Consider the following 19,369-nt stretch of genomic DNA (forward strand, 5'->3'; position numbering starts at 1 on the left):
GCCAATTTCACCAATAAGCATAAATGCAAAAATCCTAAATAAAATTCAGCAAACCAGGGGCTCAGGTCATGATCCCAGGGTTGTGGGATCCAGCCCCACATCAGGCTCCATGGGATGCTTAAGATTCTCTGTCTCTTTCTGTCTCTCTCTTTCTCCATCTTCCCCTCTCCCATGCTCGCACTCTCTCTTTCTAAAATTAAAAAGATACAGTTCACAAACCAAATCAGTAATGTAGTTTTTCAAAAATAACCAAGTCTCAACTTGTTCCCCACCCCCAGCAATGAAAGGATAGTTTAACACTAGAATATCTATAAATGTCATTCACCACATTGACAAAGTAAAGAATAAAACCCATCAGATTTAGAAATAACACACTTTTCTCAACAGATGCCCCAAAATTATATAATAAAATTAAATGTCCAGGCATACAAGCAGAAATTCTTACCAAATAGAAATTATTAACCCAATTTTTAAAAAGTTGTCTACCAAAACCTACCCAAAATAACACACTAAATTGTGAAAAATTAAAAGCATTTAGGGGCGCCTGGGTGGCTCAGTCGGTTGAGCGTCCGACTTCAGCTCAGGTCACGATCTCACGGTCTGTGAGTTCGAGCCCCGCGTCAGGCTCTGGGCTGATGGCTCAGAGCCTGGAGCCTGCTTCCGATTCTGTGTCTCCCTCTCTCTCTGCCCCTCTCCCATTCATGCTCTGTCTCTCTCTGTCTCAAAAATAAATAAACATTAAAAAAAAATTAAAAAAAAAAAAAGCATTTCCCTGGAAGTCAGAAATAAAACAAGGATGTCTCTTATTCTGCCCCTGTTCAATGCAGCCTTGTCTACTGCAGCAAGTCAAGAAGAGTATGTTAGAAAGGCCAAACAAAGCCTTTCAACAAAGCAAACAATCGTTTGCATATTTTATGACTGTCTTACATAGAAAATCTGAAATGATCTACAATACACTAAAAAGAAGGTTCAGCAAAGTTACAGGATACAAGATCAATATACAAAAAAATAATAATTTTGTTCCCACACACCAGCAGCAGATAGTTAGGAAATGCAGTTTTAAAAAATAATTATAAGAGCAATGAACCAAAAAAAGACGAAATTATGACAAAAATTAAATGTTATTAAAAGACATAAAAGAAGACCTAAATGAATGAGTAATATACCTTCCTTATTTTTGGATAGGAAGAATCAATATCAAAAAGATTTCCATTCCCAATTAAATAATAAATATAGTACAAATAAAAAAATCCAACATAGTTTTTCACAAGCAAGAGCAAACAGACAAAGGTAGCCTAGCTATTCCTGATGAGAACAAAACAGGTCAGAGGGAAACCTTTCCTACTAGTTACTAAGAGTTTATTTTAGGTTTAATTAAGATACTATGGCTTTGGCATACAGATAGATAAAATGACCAATGGAACAAATTAGGAAGCCCAAAGAACCATACAGAAATAGAAACTTGATATATGACAGAGGTGGCTTTACGTTTCAAGGGAAAAGGATGTAATCCGCAATAAATAATGTTGGAGTAATTGGTTATCTGTGTGGGCAATAAAAATTTTAGTTAGATTCTATTTCATATCATAACATATAAGTAGATTAAAAAGCTAATGTTATCAGAGAGGGAGACAAACCATAAGAGACTCTTAAATACAGAGAACAAACTGAGGGTTGCTGGAGGGGAGGGGGATGGGGAGGTGGGCTAAATGGATGATGGGCATTAAAGAGGGCATTTGTTGGGATGAACAGTGGGTGTCATGTGTAAGTGATGAATCACTAAATTCTATCCCTGAAATCATTATTACACTATATGTTAACTAATTTGAATTTAAATTTTAAAAATAAAGAAAAAAAGCTAATTTTATAAGTAAATATTTTAATGTTTTTAGAAAACATAGGGAATGAGCTTATGACCACCAATCAGGGAAGAATTTCTGAATTAGGATATAAAAAGCATAAACCACAAACCAAAGACTGATATATTTGAGTACATTAACACAAAAAACAAGCAAATCCTCCCTTCCACCAAAACAAAAAGGCAAGCTATAGACTGGGACATGTGGGCAACACATTTTACAGAACAATGACTATTTAGAATATATTTTAAAATATAAATTGATATAAAGCAAACAACCCAACCAAAAATGGACAAAGAACATGAAAAGGCATCTCACAGGAAAGGAAACCTGTCAGACCAATAAACTTATGAAAGGATGCTCAACCTCACTAAGAATCAGGAAACGCAAATTACAATAACACTTCACATCCATCCGATTGGCAAACATTTTTAAAGTCTGACAAGATCAACTGTTGGTAAGGTGCAGAGAAACAGGAATTTTCCTACACTGTTGGTGGGAATGTAAATTGGTATAACCACTTTGGAGAGTAACTTGGTAATATCCATCATTTCCACTCTCCCAGGAATATACCCTAAAGAATCTCACTCACAAGGAGATATGTGAAAGATTGTTTGCTTCAGAATTATCTGTTAAGAGAGAAAATTGGAAATAACTAAAACTCTCCCAACAGGAGAATACAAAAATAATCACCAAGTATTCATACAACAGAATTCTTTATGCAGCACTTAAAGAAATGAAGAATATTGCATGTACCAAATGGACAAATCTCAAAAATAAAATATAGAGAAAAAAAAAAAAGTAAGGTGCAGAAGGATACATACACTATGATACCATTTATATTAAGTTAAAACATGCTAAGTAGTATTATATATAGTTTATGGTAATATGTATAAATAAAGGTATAAAAATAGTCATGGCAATGATATGTACCAACTTTGGTAAACTGGATGCCTCTGAGGAGAGAAGAAAGGGAATGGTGTTAGGGAGGAATATATTCCAGAGGATATTCAACCATGTCTGTAATGTTTTATTTTAAAAATAAAACCCAAAGTAAATATGGCAGAATTATGTTTATTATATTATTTATAATTTCCCATATGTTAAAATGCTTTATTTAGGGGCGCCTGGGTGGCTCCGTCAGTTAAGCGTCCGACTTCAGCTCAGGTCATGATCTCACGGTCCGTGAGTTCAAGCCCCGCGTCAGGCTCTGTGCTGACAGCTCAGAGCCTGGATCCTGTTTCAGATTCTGTGTCTCCCTGTCTCTCTGCCCCTCCCCTGTTCATGCTCTGTCTCTCTCTGTCTCAAAAATAAATAAATGTTAAAAAAAATTTTTTTTAATGCTTTATTTAAAAAGTGAATAACTTTGGGGTGAATAACTCAGTGAATAACACTGAGTTAAGTGTCCCACTTTGGCTCAGGTCATGATCTCATGGCTTGTGAGTTCCTGCCCCGCATCGGGCTCTGTGCTGACAGTTCAGAGCCCGGAATCCGCTTTGGATTCTGTGTCTCCCTCTCTCTCTGCCTCTCTCCTCACTCGTGCTCTGTCTCTCTATCTCAAAAATAAATAAACATTAAAACAAATTAAAAAGTGAATAACTTCAAAGTAAAACTTCAGGATCTTAATTACTGATGAAATCCTGATAAATACTAAAATTTCAATAAAACTTAACCATAAAAATTGTCAAAATTCTCATTGTAAAATATAAATATTTCAGTTTTATGTGTCCATATTACAAATAAATATGAGCTGTCTAGACATAAATTGTAAATTCCCCTGATCACAGGGTTAAAAATATAAAAATATAAATATACACACACATGGGTAAAGATTGGAAAGCAACACTGAAAATAAGCTACGCATAACCTTCCAAGCTAGAAGGGTTTGGGGTGACACTTAACTTTTTTATTAAAAAGTTTTTTAATTTAACAAATGGAATGTTGCTAAAATAAAACCTTTTTAAAAAAACTTTTTACTGTAAAAATAATATAGCAGCAGAGATTTAAACAAATAGTTCTCTAGAAATGTACAGTACAAAGTCACATCCTTTTAGGCCTTCCTCTAAATTCTTTTCTTTCTGTTAAACGACCAGGTTATAAAACAGGCACGCAACAAAATGATGTGGGTCAAATCACTATTGCCACCCAATTTTCAAGGGCAATGGCAGTCAAGAATTCATCTGGGAGAGATACTTTGCTATGCCTTTAATTAAGGTGGGGCTTTTAAAACTCAATTGTTCCATTCGTGTCTCAAATCAATCAGATGAAATTCACCTTTTAGGTGGCCTGAATCCTGATAGCTAGGCACACTTGATAGGTAATTTAATCATCTCTGGTGTAGACGAACGCAACCTGAAATTAGCTAGTGAAAGAGTTGGTCTTCTCTGAGATAGCTGTGCTTTTCCACTTTTATGGGAGAGCTGAGCTTCACCAACTGGCTAGCTGGAGGCGTTATTAAAAATTTAGTGAAAGAAACAAAGGTGTGCTCTGGTGTCTCTTGTTACCCTTTCTACTGTTACTCCAGCAGACAAAAGGCATAGAGCCTGCCTCATGAATAATGTGACATGGAATATTCACAATCTATTTTTAATGGAGGCAAGTAATAACATTAAGAGAGATATTTGCAATCTTCAAATTTCACACAGTAACAGGCGCAGTAATTTGTTTTGATTCTGAACTGAGGATATCAAGATATATTTTTTTCTTAAAAAGGCATACTGTTAACATCAAAATTACAACTTCTCATTTATAGCAAAAACAAGGATTATGACAATGGCCCCAGAGTTCTAAATGTCATCAGAGAAGGACAGGACAGATAACTAGATTTCAATCAGTCTACTTACCTCTTGACGCCAACTTCTTTACTTTTCAAACCAGTTGGAAATAACCAACCAGTATGCACAGTGAATTCTGTGCGAAGGACATTTTGTGATCTTTATTCCCTGGGAGTTTTGTTTCCCAGGACACTAGGAAGAGGTTTCTGGATGCTGTAACTGTTCAACCATCAGTTCTGGAAAATTATCTTCAACTGCATTATAAACAAATGTAAATTTTGAATGAGAGTAAACTGACATGGAAAGACATGGTGTTGAAAACCAACTAAGCACAGCCAAGGACTGAGATTTAGAGAGACTGGAGAAAAGCAGTCTTGCCCCCTTACCCACCAACTCAGAGAACGTCCTATGTGTTCAGTTGGTTTCCTAAAGTTTCAAGCAATTTATCTTTCCATTGTGCTCTAGAAAGCAGAGCTGGTCAGAGTTAAGCAGAATTTTATTTTCTCTGCTTATTTACCTACTACCTCAGCAAATACCTACTGATCTCCTATTGGTGTGACAGGCACTGTTCTGGGAGCTGAAGATTCAGCAGTGACAAAATAAATAAAGCTCCATAGGACACTGTGCTCACTGCTGTACCCAACCACCTAGAACAGTGCCAGGCACATACTAGGCTCTCAATCAGTATGTGTGAAATTGATTTGAATCGAAAGGCACAATCTACTGGTGGTCACCACAGGCCATGCATACCTTGGCTGAGAGATGTTAGAATGAGCACAGGTAGTTGGAATTTAGGGCAGGACCTTATTCTAGTTTCATTTTCTTAAGGACTGATTCATGCAAGAAATTCCCACAGGTGGGATAGACCAGAAATAATTCAAATTCCAATTTTACTACCCCTCCCCTGATGCATCTTTATATTTAGACTTGCAGTAGGTGAGGCAACTAACCAATATCACACACTTTCTATCCCCTCCAGTCTCCACAGAATCAAAGCAGGCAGGGTTGGATTAGGATGACAGAACCATATCCCCATTTTATGGTCAAGGAAACTGGAATCAGGGAGGCCAAAGGAGTTGCCTAAGTCACACAGCATGTTGGTGACAGAGCTGTAACTAAGACTCAATTTCTGGACCCAAGAACTGTGATTTCTTTATTCATATGGGAGCCTTCTGACCTATAAACAAAACAAAACACAAAAAACAAACAAACAAAAACAACCCTGAGGTCCTCAGAAGGATCTATGTACATGAGGACCATCAGGGACTCTATAAGACAGGAGCTTAGTTTTGTATACCTAGTTTTTCCGTTAAGAAAGAAGGATTTTTGAGGTATAGAAGGGAAAAGCATATGAAAATCCGAGCAATTGGATCTTACTCTCTTCTGGATATTGGCTCGTCTGCTTTACTTTTAATACCTCACTATAGCTTCTTCAGGACCAACTCCCACTATGGGCTAAAACAAGTCTTTTCCAAATTCCCTACCTAAATGAAAAGCCATAGGTAAGAGTCTCAATACTTTATTAACTTAAAACATCACTCTAATAAATATGTATTAACAAACAAAATGCACTCCAGAAGATCTAAAAACATTTACAAACCTCATCAACGTAAAAATACCACTTTGTGTCCTTCTAGTACACACGGAAGATCACTTCACATGCCTGCTAGCTTAGACATCTTAAAAATATCAGTGTAACGATCAAAAACTGAATATACACACAAATCTTGGAAGTATCTGTTCAGCCTTTTTTGTTTGTTTATGCTTGATAAAATCCAAATGTGTCAGAAAAGAAGGTTCAAGATTCTATTTGTCTTCTCCAAATTCCTTTGGAGGGAAAAATCAGACCCAGCCACTCGGAGGTGCAACTGTTAGCTTTTGAAGGGCAGGGGCAAGGGCCATACCTTTAATCTCTGGCTCCCTGATACCTAGGCCTGCAGCCTGTGGTCAATAAACACTTGCTGAGTGAACAGATGGTTTGTTGTCCAGAGGTGCTGCTCTGATGAAGTCTTCACAAGCCTCTTGCAGGAAGGGCTCTCCTCTCCTCTCACCACCAAGTGATTTTTTTTCTTCTGCTCCCTCTTGAAACAGGCTGGAGGCGCCTGGATGGCTCGGTCGGTTGGGCAGCCGACTTCGGCTCAGGTCATGATTTCGAGGTCCGTGAGTTCGAGCCCCGCGTCGGGCTCTGTGCTGACAGCTCAGAGCCTGGAGCCTGTTTTGGATTCTGTGTCTCCCTCTCTCTGACCCTCCCCCGTTCATGCTCTGTCTCTCTCTGTCTTGGGAATAGATTAACGTTAAAAAAAAAATTAAAAAAAAAAGAAACAGGCTGCACAGCGTATTTTGTCATTTCAAAAGTATGAAACTCCTTCCCCAAATCAGTTTCTGAACCATTCTTCAAGTGGGAGAATTGATTCTTCCAAGATTTACAGGCAGCACCCAATAGAAAGGGGTTAACAGACTCCCCAGAAAGAAAAAAAAAAAGTAACACTCATTTTTCATTCTAGATAAAAACATTAGCACGTGTCAACCTTGTAAATGGTGATTCCTCCTCTTCCACACAAGTATCTGGGGTAGGTCAGGAGAAGGGAAGAAACCTGAAGGGTTGTCCTGTCTGTGGAGCAGGGCTGGGAATGAGAACTGCAGAGCCCAGGATTTTATCTGAGCCCCTCTTGACTTTTGAGTCTTCCTTCTGGTGTGGGGGAGCCTATTCGGCGTGTTCACAGCCCAGTAAGTTACTTGGTTCCCGCTCTGGGCTGAACTTTGTAAAGGTAATTTATCCCCTCTTGCAGTTCCAGGAAGTAAGGTGAAGGGGCTCACCCTGCTGGGATCTTCGGACTGGCTCCGAGGGCCTGAAATGTCGGAAGTGGATGATAGCAAGTGGGGAGGCTGCCCTCCGTAGTGTTGTGTAATGCTTGCTGCTTGCAGCCAGCCAGGGCCCTCATTTGAGCCCATGCTGTGTCTCCCGGTGCCGCCTGAGGTCCACCTTCCTCTGGAAGCCCTTCCCACAAAGGTCACAGCCAAAGGGTTTGAAGCCTGTGTGCTTGCGGCTGTGGGTGATGAGGTTGGAGCTCTGGCTGAATGCCTTCCCACACACCTGGCATTTGTGGGGCTTCTCACCTGCAGGGATGGAGGAGGGGAGGAGAGGAAGTATGAGTCTATGATAAAGCTAGAGGGGACTCACTGTGACCCACATGCTCTTAGCAGCAGCTGGCTGCAACGCAGTCTGAGGCCTTTAAGTGACTTGGAGGGTGACGTGTTGCAACTCAAGTCCTGGGAAGTCATGGTGCACCAGGTGAAAGGGAGACTTTCTGAGTGGGGGTTCCCAGCAAAAGGCCTCAAACCGTTTCCTGCTAAACGGAAACAGAGCAAAGGCCACGTGCCCAGACTCACAGCTGAATCCACCCTGGCAAGGCACCCCTGACTTTAGAAGCAGAGAGCTCCCAGAGCAGATGTTCGATGTGGGGGTGGGGGCCTGTCCTTCAAACCATGTGACTCTGTTCTTATTCAGAGGAAGTTTTCAAATCTGAGTTTCCAAGTGGGCGTTGGTTTGTGTGGACCAGTGAGCCTGTCTTCTTTCTTGCTCTTGAAGGACAATAGAATGTATCTGAAGCACAGACATTTCTCAAAGTCGTATTTTTAAAATCCACATTTGGGTCACGAAGTATTTCTCAAGATGGCTGATCCTTCTATCTTGATTTTACTTTCTTTTTATAAGGATTCTTTATATCCTAGCAAATCTTCACCACAGATTAATAAATAACAAATAAAAAATGTTTGGTCTTTCCCCCCAAACCATGTGCTGTTTAACATTTGGGTAAATGGCATGCATTTTCACATAGCCTCAGCATGGCATTATAGTCAGGGCTTGGTCTTGGAAAAGTGCAACAGTAGATGAAGTTTGTTTTTGAGGAGACTTCTATCCCTCTTGCTGTGCCCCTTTCTGTCTTCATGTTTCAGATTTCCTTGATAAGGAAGCACCCATCAAAACTTACCCTATCCCTTTAGGGTCAAACAAATCTGAGAAACAAATTCTAGCTAAGATGTAAATGTTTGATAAGGACTTAATGTTTCATTCAGTCAAGATCCTAGTTGCATTTTGGTAAGTGTTTTAAATACTTTTACTCAAAAGGAGTGAGTTACATGGAAATTTCAGACAAGGGTCCACGATTAAAATAGGATATTTTTCTGAGTTTTCTGATGGGGGCATCTACACTGCCCAAACATATTTATAAACATCAATGGTCGGTGTTTGGAACACACTGGAATTTGCTTTACATCAGTATTCATATTCTAGAATACAATAGCCAGAATTCTGGGTCCCTTGTAAGTGTATTATTTACTATTAAAGAGACTGTACCTGGCATTAAAACTGCCACCTATACACAATCAAAATGTTGCAGAAAGAGTCCAAGATTGGAAGCCAGAGCATTCCATGGCCTCAAGATTTACTCTTAGCCTGGCCTGTGCTAAATCATTGCATCACCCTGAGTTTCAGGATGGCAAGACTACTTTATGGGGTGGCAGTAAGGATCAAAAGAAGAGCTAGATTTGAAAGCAATGTGTAAATAACAAAGTATTATAATAGGTAAAGAATTATCATTGTTATGGCATGAACTTGCTGAAATTTTGAAAAGAGCAATAAGTAAATAGAAGTTTTCTACATCTACCAACCTTCATGACTCTGAAAATACAGTAACCAGTGGTCAAGATAATAGATATTTGAAATCAAGCAGACCTGAATTTAAGTCCTGGCCCTGCCACTTGCTATTGGGGCCCTGGACAGGTTACCTAATCTTTCCGTGCCTCACTTTCCTCATCTCTAAAATGGAGATATGGAATAGTCTCTACCTCCCAGAGTTTTTGTGAGTATAAAATGAGACAATGCACTTGAAAAGTGCTTAGCAGACAGCTCAGTAATATTTACCATTGTTTTTTCCCTCCTCAATCAGGATAAGCTCTTAGATTGCAAAAAAAAAAAAAAAAAAAAAAAAAAATGCAGCCAAAAGGCCACACATAAGTCCCTCCCATAAAAGGCTGGGTGGGAGCTCTGCAGAAAGTCCTCAATCTCTGGAGCTTCAGATCTTACCCTGCTCTGAGCAGTTGGAGCAGCAGTTAAACTGCTGGAGGAAAATAGTCTTTGCAAGTATAAAAAGCCTGAGGCTGATCAGCTTAGTGGTTCTACGGATGCAACCCCAAATCAAGGCCCCTTTGGGGGAGAACGCTGTTTGTAAACAAACTTAAGAGAATCTGCCTGCTTGTTTTCTTGCATACACTGCAGTGATTAACTCTGTCTGGAAGGTACCGCTCATTCTGTAGCCAGAATATCACAGGAAAGGTGAATTGTATTGGTGGGAAGAACAATGCTCCCCCACTCCAGCCCTCACCAGATGTTTTTCTACAAGCCAAGGGCCTTCAGCTTACCAGTGTGAATGAAGGTGTGTTTCTTCATGTCTGACTTTTGGTGGAACCTCTTGCCACAGTACTGACAAGGGTAGGGCCGGGTGTCTGAATGGATAAGCAAGTGTGTGGACAGCGTAGATGACCTCTTGAAGCTCTTGCCACAGATCTTACAGTCAAAGCTTCGTTCCTGTGGATAGAAAGATGTGGCATTCCTACTGCAGGCATCTAGGCTGCCATCCTCCTCACCACTAACCCAACCATAAAGTCCCCAGATCCAGGGCTCTCCTTTTCTTCGGGCTCCCCTTCCACTTAGCCTGCCCCATCATTCTCTCTCCCCGGATTTATTTCCAATCTCTACCCCCTCCACCCCACCCTCTTCCCCTTTAACACTTTTTCTACCCACTTTTCACCCACAGCCCTCCACACCCCATGGCAAAAATGTATCCCCACCCTGCTTTTTTGACACCCATTTACAAACACTTCTCCACCCTCCTCAACAGGAGGCTTAGACCTCAGTCAGTTGAGACCACTGCCCCCTCTGGCCAGTGCTGAGAGAGATGGAAGAATACTGCTCTTTTTAGTAAGTCTGTACGTGAGCATTCTCTTGTCATAGTTACTTGTACACTTAATTGCTTATCTACTCTCTGTCACTGAGCTAAGCTGAAAAATTCTGTGGGGGCATCCTGTCAGGGACCTGATGTGTTACAGGATTCTCACGTGCCTAGCAACTGGAAGTTGGACAACAAATATTAATAAAGGAATGAATGAAAGAACAGCAGGACAAATATGCTGCTGGATACTCTAAATGAGCTGACATCCCTTCTTTTCATTTGGGAGGGATCAATGCTGATTAAGTGACAACCATCTGGTGATAAGCGAGGCAAAAAACAAACAAACAAACAAAACCCAGAGCTAATAAATCTGATATATCCGCAGCAAGAGTGCATACAAACCCTCCTCAAACCCAAAGTAATGATCAGGATCACCCTCTGGAGGCTTACAATGATGTGACACCAAACTCTAGGGCTGCCTGGAAGCCAGAGCCGGCCACCTTTCCCTACACACCTACATCCGGGCAAAGTGCCTTGGTGGAGGAGACTGGGGGCAGTCCGGGGACGTCCAAGGGAAAAGATGCCAAGCGGAGAGTGGCCGGTACTGCACTGAGAAGCGGAACATCCCCGAAAGCGAACCTGAGCAGGGCCGCGCGCGGCCTTGCGCCCCGCGCTTACCTGCGAGTGCACGGCTTTGTGCTGCTCCAGGCTCACCGCGTGCCCGAAGGTCTTGCCGCACATCTCGCACGCAAAGGGTCTCGTGCCGCTGTGGGACCTGCGCACGTGCACCTCGAGCCCGTGCGGCGTGGAGAACACCTGAGGCGGGTGGGGCCGGGGAGAAGGCCGCTGAGAGGGGCCGAGGGGCGCGGGCCAGGGGCGGGGGCGTGGGGCCAACTAAGCCAAGCGCGCGGGAGCCTCACCTTGCTGCACTTGATGCACTTGTAGGAGTCGCCGCCCAGCAGCAAGCGGGTGCACAGCATCTCCGACTCCACCTTGACGCCGGCGCCCTTGTCCGCGTGCAGCCCGTGGCCGCGCTCAGAGTATAGCCCGCCGGCCGCCGCCGTCGGCCGCTCGTACAGCCCTGCCGCCGGGGGCCCGAAGTCGCCGTAGAGCCCCAGGCCCGCGCCGCCGGCAGCGCCACCTCCTGCGCTGCCTCCCCCGGGCGCCCCGGCCCCTGCGCCGCCCGCAGCCCGCTCCGGGCCGTAGAGCGCCGCGGGGTGGCCTGGCTCCGGGGCGCGCTCGCAGAAGAGGCCCAGGCCCGCGCCGCGCTCCAGGGCCGCGCACGGCCGGTAACTGTGCACCAAGTGCCGCAGGTCAGAACCCGCTAGGCCGCTCCACGAGTATGGCTTGAAGGGCAGGGGGAAGGGTTGGGCTTCGTCCAGCGACGGGCACACCGACTTCTCTGAGGCTGTGGAGGCACAAGGGGGCGTCCGGTCAGGCTTCAGACGGCGGAGCGGAGGCCGCCCAGCGGCATCTGCCAGCCGCCCAGCACTGGTGGAGTACTCCGTGCGCCAGGCGCCGCGGTAGGTGCCCTGACGCCCCCAGAGTAAAACGCGGACCGGGTCTCTGGGACCTCGAGGATCGCTGCAGGCGGCAGGGCAGCAAACGGATAATTAAAATGGCATCGGTCGAGGAGATTGGTAAATTTAGTGCCAGGGCAGCGGAAACGCACGTTAGGAGGGTCTTTTCTGGTGGGACCGGAGCAACTCGCGGTGCCACGAAAACAAGCGCGCCACGCCGTCTGCGCTGATAACTGCTCTGAGCTGAGCAGGAGAAGGCGGCCCCCCTTAGGGCCCGACAGCGCTCCTGCGCAGACTGCCCAGCTCCCAGCGCCAGCACTCTCCCGGCCCCTACAGATTCCCACTCGTCTTTTTTCTTTCCGGGATCGATAAGGAAGGAGGGAGAGGACAAATAAAATGCAGCCCGGCCTACCGAAGACATCTGTCTGGGGAAAAAAACGGGGAAGTATTAACATTCCTAACAGTTCCTTCAATACCCAGTGCAAGTAGCAAAGGGACAGCGGGAGAAGGTTTGGAGCTTGAACTACCTGCCACATACTCCCCATTCTCATTCTTGTCATAGCTTGATGGTGAAAAAACCACATTTCTCAGAGAAGAATTGACAAGGTTTAGCCACCATCTGCCAGTGCCATAGCTTTCCCACATTCGAGGCCTCTGTGCCGCTGCCCAACGTGAATTCTGCTACAACCAGACACCCAACGTATCCTTTCCCTATTTGCATACGGATTTACAAATCTGTTCCCACACTGCACACTCCAGGCTAGCCGTTTTAATGAGAGGATGCACCCCAAGATTCCCGCGGAGAGATTGCCGCGGCACCCCGTCTTGGAGGGCGGTGTCCTGCACAGCCATGAAGAATCATGGGGTTGCAGGCTCCCATAGACATTCGCTGCAGCCATGGCTTTAGCCAGGTCAACGCACTGAGGGATGGGGTTGGGACTATCTTTTAAAACTAGTAAAGGCAATCTGGAAATAACGCACCTGGCAGAATGCAGCTAATGTGTGTTCTCCTTCCCCGATCAGAACCCACGACTCACTCCCACCCAAAGTGCACAAAACTTTGCGCAAAACTCCATTGCTGTCTGGAAATGTAGCCAACCGACTGGTCTCTAAGGCTGGGCCGGCCAACCCCACCGAACGAAAAATCAAACAGGCCCCCAATCCGCGCCTGCAAAAACTCAGAGGAGGGCAGAGATTTCCGGCCCGACCCGTCCCTCCCGCTTAGCGCCCAGCTCTGCCAGGCCCGATGCTTGCGGGAGCCAGAGGAATTTTTAAAGACTGCCCAGGTTTCCGTTTGAGACTCCAGCGTCTGGATTTGGGGATCCTAGCTCTTTCTAAGCAGTCAACTGATCAGAAAACGAAATGTCGAGGTTGCTGCCTGTCGAGACGACTCATTTATTTTCTCTCACCCACCATCTCCGCCAAACGAACGTTAGAGATTAACAACCCGGGTCCCGCCGCCTCGGATCCAAGCAACAGACCCCGCAAACAGGCTGACGTAGTTCCAGAAAAGCCAGATGCCTCCCCTACGGGCTCCTTACCCCACAAACACGCGCTGTCCTGTCGGAAAGACCCTCCGCCATCCATTTAGCATCTCTGAACCCAAAGCTGCGTTAGTTTACTTTTCACCGTGGGAACCCTGCTGCCCCGGCCCCAGAGCTCCCAACCGGCTCCTACCTGGAGACACAGAGGGCGACGGGGGCCTCCAGAAATCCTCAAACTCTGAGCTCCGGTCGCAGACGCTGCCCTCACAGCTGCCCGGAGATGCGGAGGCTCTGTCAGGGGCCTCAGTCATCTGTGAGTCGGGGGACAAACGACCCCGGGGCTCTGTCTTCGCCCCTCCTGCGCTCGAGGTGCTGTCTGCGGAGAGGAGGCAGGATAGGAGCTCAGGCTGAGCTCCTATGGTTCTGAAGTGGTGCCTCCCCAACCCGTGGCACCCGGGCGTCCTCTTTTTTTCCCAGACCTGGCCGGGAACCCTTCCGGATCCGAGGGCCGGAGCAAAGAGGCCGTGGCACCTAGGCGACGAGCCCGGAAGGGACCCGGACGGTTGGAAACAAAAAAGGCAGCAAAGGAGGCTTCAGGGTCGCCCTGCCCGGCTCCTTTGGGGATGGTGTGTCAGGGCGCACAATCTACGTCCCTGGGAGCAGCCCCTCCCGGTCCGCGCGCGCCCCGCACCTGCTCCGCCTGACGCCAGTACATTCTCAAGGCGGAGGGAATAGTCGGGTCCCGGGGAGCGCGGCTGGTGGTAACTGTGAGCCTTCTTGCTCTTGACAAGGAACGAACGCGGCATGGTGGTCCGGCGCGGTCCCCACTCCGCTGCCTGGAGCTGCCGTCAGCCCACTGTCACTTCGAGTTCTTGCTCTGCCCCAGTCAGGCGGAGACCTGCGAAAGGAGAAGAACCCGGTGGAAACGCGGGTCCTCACGCTCCTGGGCCGGGGACTGGGGAGCCGGGTGGAAAGAGAGCTTCAGCCGGGGAGGAGCGAGGGAGGCCTGCGGGAGGAGGGGCTTGGCCCCGCTGCGCCGCGCTCACCAGGTGGCACTCGGACAGGTGGCGCGAGCCCGCCGCCGCCGCCACAGCTCAGCGGTAAAACCCGTCCCGGGGCTGAGGCTCAGGCCTCTTCCTTCTGCTCGGCCCACACCCCTTGGCCCCTCCCCTTTCCTAGCAAAACTCGCTCCGTCAAACTCTCCGGAGAGCCGATGTCCCCAACTGGCCAGTTACCCCAACTCAACCACTCATTTGCCTGCCTGGCCTAGTTTTCGGGCTGGGGAGTAGAGCAGCGACGGGCTGATCACTCCAGGGCCGAGGGATCGGGGACCAGGAAGGGGCTACAAGCCAAGCACTCCAAGAGCCCGCTACAAACCGGAGGCGGGTGGTGGGAGAGGAGGGGCGCACTAGGCTGGCTGAGCAGAGGTTGGGAGACAGCAGCAGAGGGGCTGAGAGCAGCAGAGGCTGGAGAAGGAAGGCAGAAGAGAAGAGGAACAGGAAGGTGGCGGGCGGGAGGGGAGATGGCAGAGGACTGACCCCGGCCCCGGGTAGAACTCGCATACCCGTGATCTCCCTCGCTCCTCAAGCGAGGAAAAGGTTGGCCTGGAGACGCGAGTGCGGCGGGGGCAAGCAGAGTCTGGGGCGAGACCTAACCTCGGAAACCAAGTCCTGGGAAAAAGCATTTTTTCGTTCTGCTCACCGAAAACCTTGTCTAGGGGAAGTCGAGCCCGACTTGTGCGCGATGGCTGTGAACTGCCCGGCGTCTGTAGTCCGCGGAGAAACAACAGATTATCCAACGCGGAGAGCGCAGGGTGCGCTGCCACGGCCAGTGCGCCGGGGTCCAGGAGAGGGCCTGGGAGGGAGCTAGCTGCCCGCCGCGCCGCTCTCATTAACCCCCAATCAGTTCACCTAATCCCGGGGTCGAAACCTGAGCCCGGCGGTGAGGCGGGGCAGAGCCTCCAGCTCCGCTTGGGGCTGCTCGGGGGCGGAACCAGGCAGGCAAGGAGGTCTAGGGAACTTGAAATTTGCCTTCCTCTCGGAGAGAAGGCGATGGGCGCCGCGTTCACCTGGGAGCTGCAGGCTCTTGGGGGTACAGCAGCTCTCCATGGTCTAGGCTAGTTCAGTAACAAGGGTGCTGGGGGACCACAGGCGGGGACAAGGATCTCGTCCTTAGCCTTCGCGCGTCTTAGGCTGCCAGACTAGGAGCTACACGGCTCTCAGAGCAGGATGCAGGACACTAAGACTACCTGTTGGCGCTCCGAGCTGAAAACGAGTTCTCAGGGACTCGTTCCCGAGAGGGCATCCCACGTCCCACTGTGGAGTGGGGACAGGCTTGAGAGAAGAGTCGTCTGGGACGTCTATCGGAATCCCAAGGGACCTTTCCGGAGTCCTAAGAGCCAGAAGGCCCCTGGGAGTGAGGGTGCCACCCGCCACGGTCTGAGTCCGCCCCTAGGATCGGGACTTCAGGAGGCTTGGGGGTGCTGGGGCTGCCCTAGGGCGCAGTCCTGCCACCACAGTTTTCCCTGGGCCTCTGCGTGAGCCGCCACTTCGGCCTTATAGACACCACAAACGCAAAAACGAATTCCTTAGGCAGCCATGAAACTCAGAGGTAAAGGAAAATGGGGCGAAACGGTCTTGAGGGCCCTGCTGAGGCTTGGGTCTGCGTCGGCGCGAGGTGGGTCGGAGGAGGTGGGGAGGCAGGGGGAATTGTCAGCGCGGGCGCAGAGCCTGCGCCGGCTGGGACCGCGCGGGATGAGGCGAGCACAGAGGCGGCCTCTCCACCCAGGCGGAGCTCCGCTCCTCTCTCGCATGCCGGGTTGGCCCTACCCGACCCTGGGAGAGTGGAGTGGGTTGAGTAGTAGGGACGAGGGCTGAGCGCGTGGGAAGGCGACCTCGCGAAGCAGCTGGCGGCGGGAAGGCGGGGCGGCCCCCTGAGCGCACGCGGGCCAGGGCCTCTCTTCACCGTCTGGGCCTGGGAAGGCGGGAGTGGAGGCACGGAGGGGCAGCCTCCTGATCGCAGTTGCCACCGCCTCCCCACCAGATGTTTCCTTCCCGGATGAATCCTGCTCCCCTGAGCCAAATCCCCTGCGGATAGGGTTCTCGGGGCTCCCGCACAGTGGCCAGCTGCAGGCGGGAACCCGGCAGCGCCCTCTGGTCGCCCCCGCAGTGGCGGTGCCCCGTTAGTCCCCGCGGCCGCCCCCACCAGGGGGGCAGGCGCAGAACGGGCGCAGCGGACCTACCTGCGGGGTCAGGGCACCGGCACTGCGCTCCGAGTTTTCAAACTGAGTTGCTTTCGGGAGAGACTGCGTTGTCTCTCTCTCTCTCTTTTTTTAATCTCCTTCCGAGCTCAGCCCCCAAAACCACAAGCTTCACTTCCTGAGCGTTAAGGAGTAGCTCTCTTAGTCCTCTCAGACCTGCCCTCCAACCCCCAGTCTGGGCGCGCTCCTTTGCGCAAGGGGCTAGGAGGCGGACCCGGGGCCTGGCCTTTCCAGCCGCCCTCCCAGGAGGTCCTCCGCGTTTTTGCTCTGTGGGGCTGCGGAGGATGGGGAGGCCCGGAGAGCCCAACACCCAGGCACTAGAAATGATTCAAAAGAAAATGAACCATTATTGGCTCTCGGGAGACTTCCGCAGCGAGAAGAAGTCACAGATTCAGGACACAGATTGAGTGGAGCGCCGGGGAGTGGGAGCGTCTAGCTCCAACGAGGCCTCCCCGCTCCTCTGCCCCGGGACACCTCCACCCCCACCCCGCCGCCTATTTGGGCTGGCCACCCCCGGGTTGAGGCCGTGAATCACCGCCCGACGCTGCCGCCGGCCTGGAGCCCGGCGAGTGGCCGCGGCGTCCGCAGAGCGAAACCTGCCCCTCTACCCCGAAATAGCTTGTTGTGGAAACACTTCGGGATAAATACGCCCAACGAAGCTGAAAATACCTTGACACCCAATCCGAGAGGTTTGCTCATTTCCCTTCGGATTTAGGTAATGGTTAAATTTGGAAAAGGTGGGCGAGCGTCGAGCCCCCGGCGGAGAGGGCGCTGGCGGCGCGTCCCGCGGGCGCCCGGCTAGGCTGGCGGGCGCGCCCTCCCCACGCATGCTCCCCCACGCTCTGCCCCGTACCCTCCGCCCGCGGCTAATTTCCGGTGGTCGGAGCTGCGAAATTAAAGACTGCGCGGGAGGGAGCGCGCGGGGGCAGCGGCGGAGGCGGCGACGGCGGCGGCTCGGCTGACCCCGCCCCGCCCCGGCCCGCCAGGGAGAGCCGCACGTCGGGCACCTGGTTCTGAGAAGAGCAATACAGCGCCATAAAAGCGCCACCCCGATGAGTATGGAAAAAGTAAATCTTCACTCGGAATGTGTTTTCCTTGAGGATAGGCACTGGATCTTCACTCTTAGGTCCCTGATAGGCTCTTAAGAGACGTCTGTGGACTGAGTAAATGATGAAAGGAGTTAAGAATTCTATTAATAGAACAGGGGAAAATGTAAACTTCACCCATAAATAAATGCAGCAACTTCCAACGCTAGATGTCTGCCATGATCCATAGAGTGTGGCCTGTTGTGTATGCTTAAACCTAAACCCTTTCCTGACGGGGGTGGATGTCGTAATTACGTTACTTTCCTAAGTGAATTGAGCTAGATTTTGATCACAACTTCCTGCGCAGTACGTCTCCAGTGTCAGATACCGGGAGAAGGGAGTGTTGCTCCTCAGTTCTTGCAAAATAATGTACCATATTTTAGATCAAGCCAAAATTGTCATGGAAAAGTAAGGTCCTTGTAGCCCTTTGCATAGAGAGAGATGGTTGTGGTGTTTTTTTTTAAATGATTTTTAATTTGCTTTGTAAACCCAAAGATGTGCAGAAAATATTTGGTTACCATGGCAGTAGTTCAAGCATGCTTTAATAGATCAGACATTTTATATAGCAGTGGTCCTACATCTACTGTGTGCCAGGTGCTGGACTAGATACACCTTTTAATAGCCTGCCTAGCTATTCTCCTTACACTACTGTTCATTTGTTCAACACGCCTTTCCTTATAATTGGTTAGCACCCAGAGGTAAGCAATCTTAATCAGAAGGATTACAAATATTGAATAAACTGAAGAGAAAGTAAGTAATTTTGTATGTATGCTTTTAATTCTTGTATTCTTTGTCCTGGCCTAATGTATAAACATCTAAAAGCGGGCCACAATAAATCTTTCCGTTATTCCTTCCACCCTATGCAACAGTAGAAAAAGGCAAATTTTTAAAAGAAAATTATAAGTGGAACAAAAGGAAATTTATTATCAACCAAGTTCTAGAGAAACGGCTGAACCATTTCCTTTGCACATGAGCAAGTTCAAAGTCAAAATTTCTTGAAAAGGCACTGTGACTGTTTAGTACTTTAGTTGAATGCTGCTCAGAAAACATAGGGGAGGCTATGAAGGGGACAAATAATCACCTTGTACAGTATCACTTGAGAATAAATCCCTTTCATTCAGATTAAATCTAGTCATTTTGCTTAGCTTGCCATTCACATCCTCTCAATTTGTAAAATAAAACTGAGGACTGGAACAGGGACACCCAGAGAAAAGCAAGCAGGAGGGAGATGGCATAGAATTTCTCTTTATAATTTAAAAATTTTTGAACCATATGTATGTGTTACCGATTCAAATAAGTACGCATAAAAATATTTGACTAGAGAGATCAGGTCATTTCCTAGATGTATAGTGTCAAAATGTAACTCCCACACTTAGGGGGAACAGAGGAGAAAAGTAAGAAGTGGGGCACCCAGAGAGGTTAAGAAACTTGCAGCTA

General features: G+C 48.2%; 1 protein-coding gene across 3 annotated transcripts; it reads right to left on the reverse strand.

Annotated features, from left to right (window-relative positions):
- Window positions 1-4,431: 4,431 nt before the first annotated feature.
- GFI1 (growth factor independent 1 transcriptional repressor) lies at window positions 4,432-17,576 on the reverse strand. 3 transcript variants are annotated; one of them, XM_030328276.1, is made up of 8 exons: window positions 17,517-17,576; window positions 16,830-16,965; window positions 14,280-14,486; window positions 13,782-13,964; window positions 11,505-11,992; window positions 11,263-11,400; window positions 10,055-10,220; window positions 4,432-7,750 (listed from the first exon to the last, which is right to left on the reverse strand). In XM_030328276.1, the coding sequence occupies exons 3-8, from the start codon at window positions 14,392-14,394 to the stop codon at window positions 7,572-7,574; spliced, it is 1,269 nt and encodes a 422-aa protein (XP_030184136.1). In that variant the 5' UTR covers window positions 14,395-14,486; window positions 16,830-16,965; window positions 17,517-17,576; the 3' UTR covers window positions 4,432-7,571. The 3 variants fall into 3 exon arrangements, with proteins under 3 accessions (XP_030184136.1, XP_030184140.1, XP_032450230.1); XM_030328280.2 differs by lacking the exons at window positions 16,830-16,965; window positions 17,517-17,576 and adding an exon at window positions 15,290-15,354 and having other exon boundaries at window positions 6,902-7,750; XM_032594339.1 differs by lacking the exons at window positions 11,263-11,400; window positions 16,830-16,965; window positions 17,517-17,576 and adding an exon at window positions 15,290-15,354 and having other exon boundaries at window positions 6,902-7,750.
- Between the last annotated feature and the right edge of the window lie 1,793 nt (window positions 17,577-19,369).

This window comes from Lynx canadensis, chromosome C1 (genome assembly GCF_007474595.2).
Source record: "Lynx canadensis isolate LIC74 chromosome C1, mLynCan4.pri.v2, whole genome shotgun sequence".
NCBI classification, from domain to species: Eukaryota; Metazoa; Chordata; class Mammalia; order Carnivora; family Felidae; genus Lynx; species Lynx canadensis.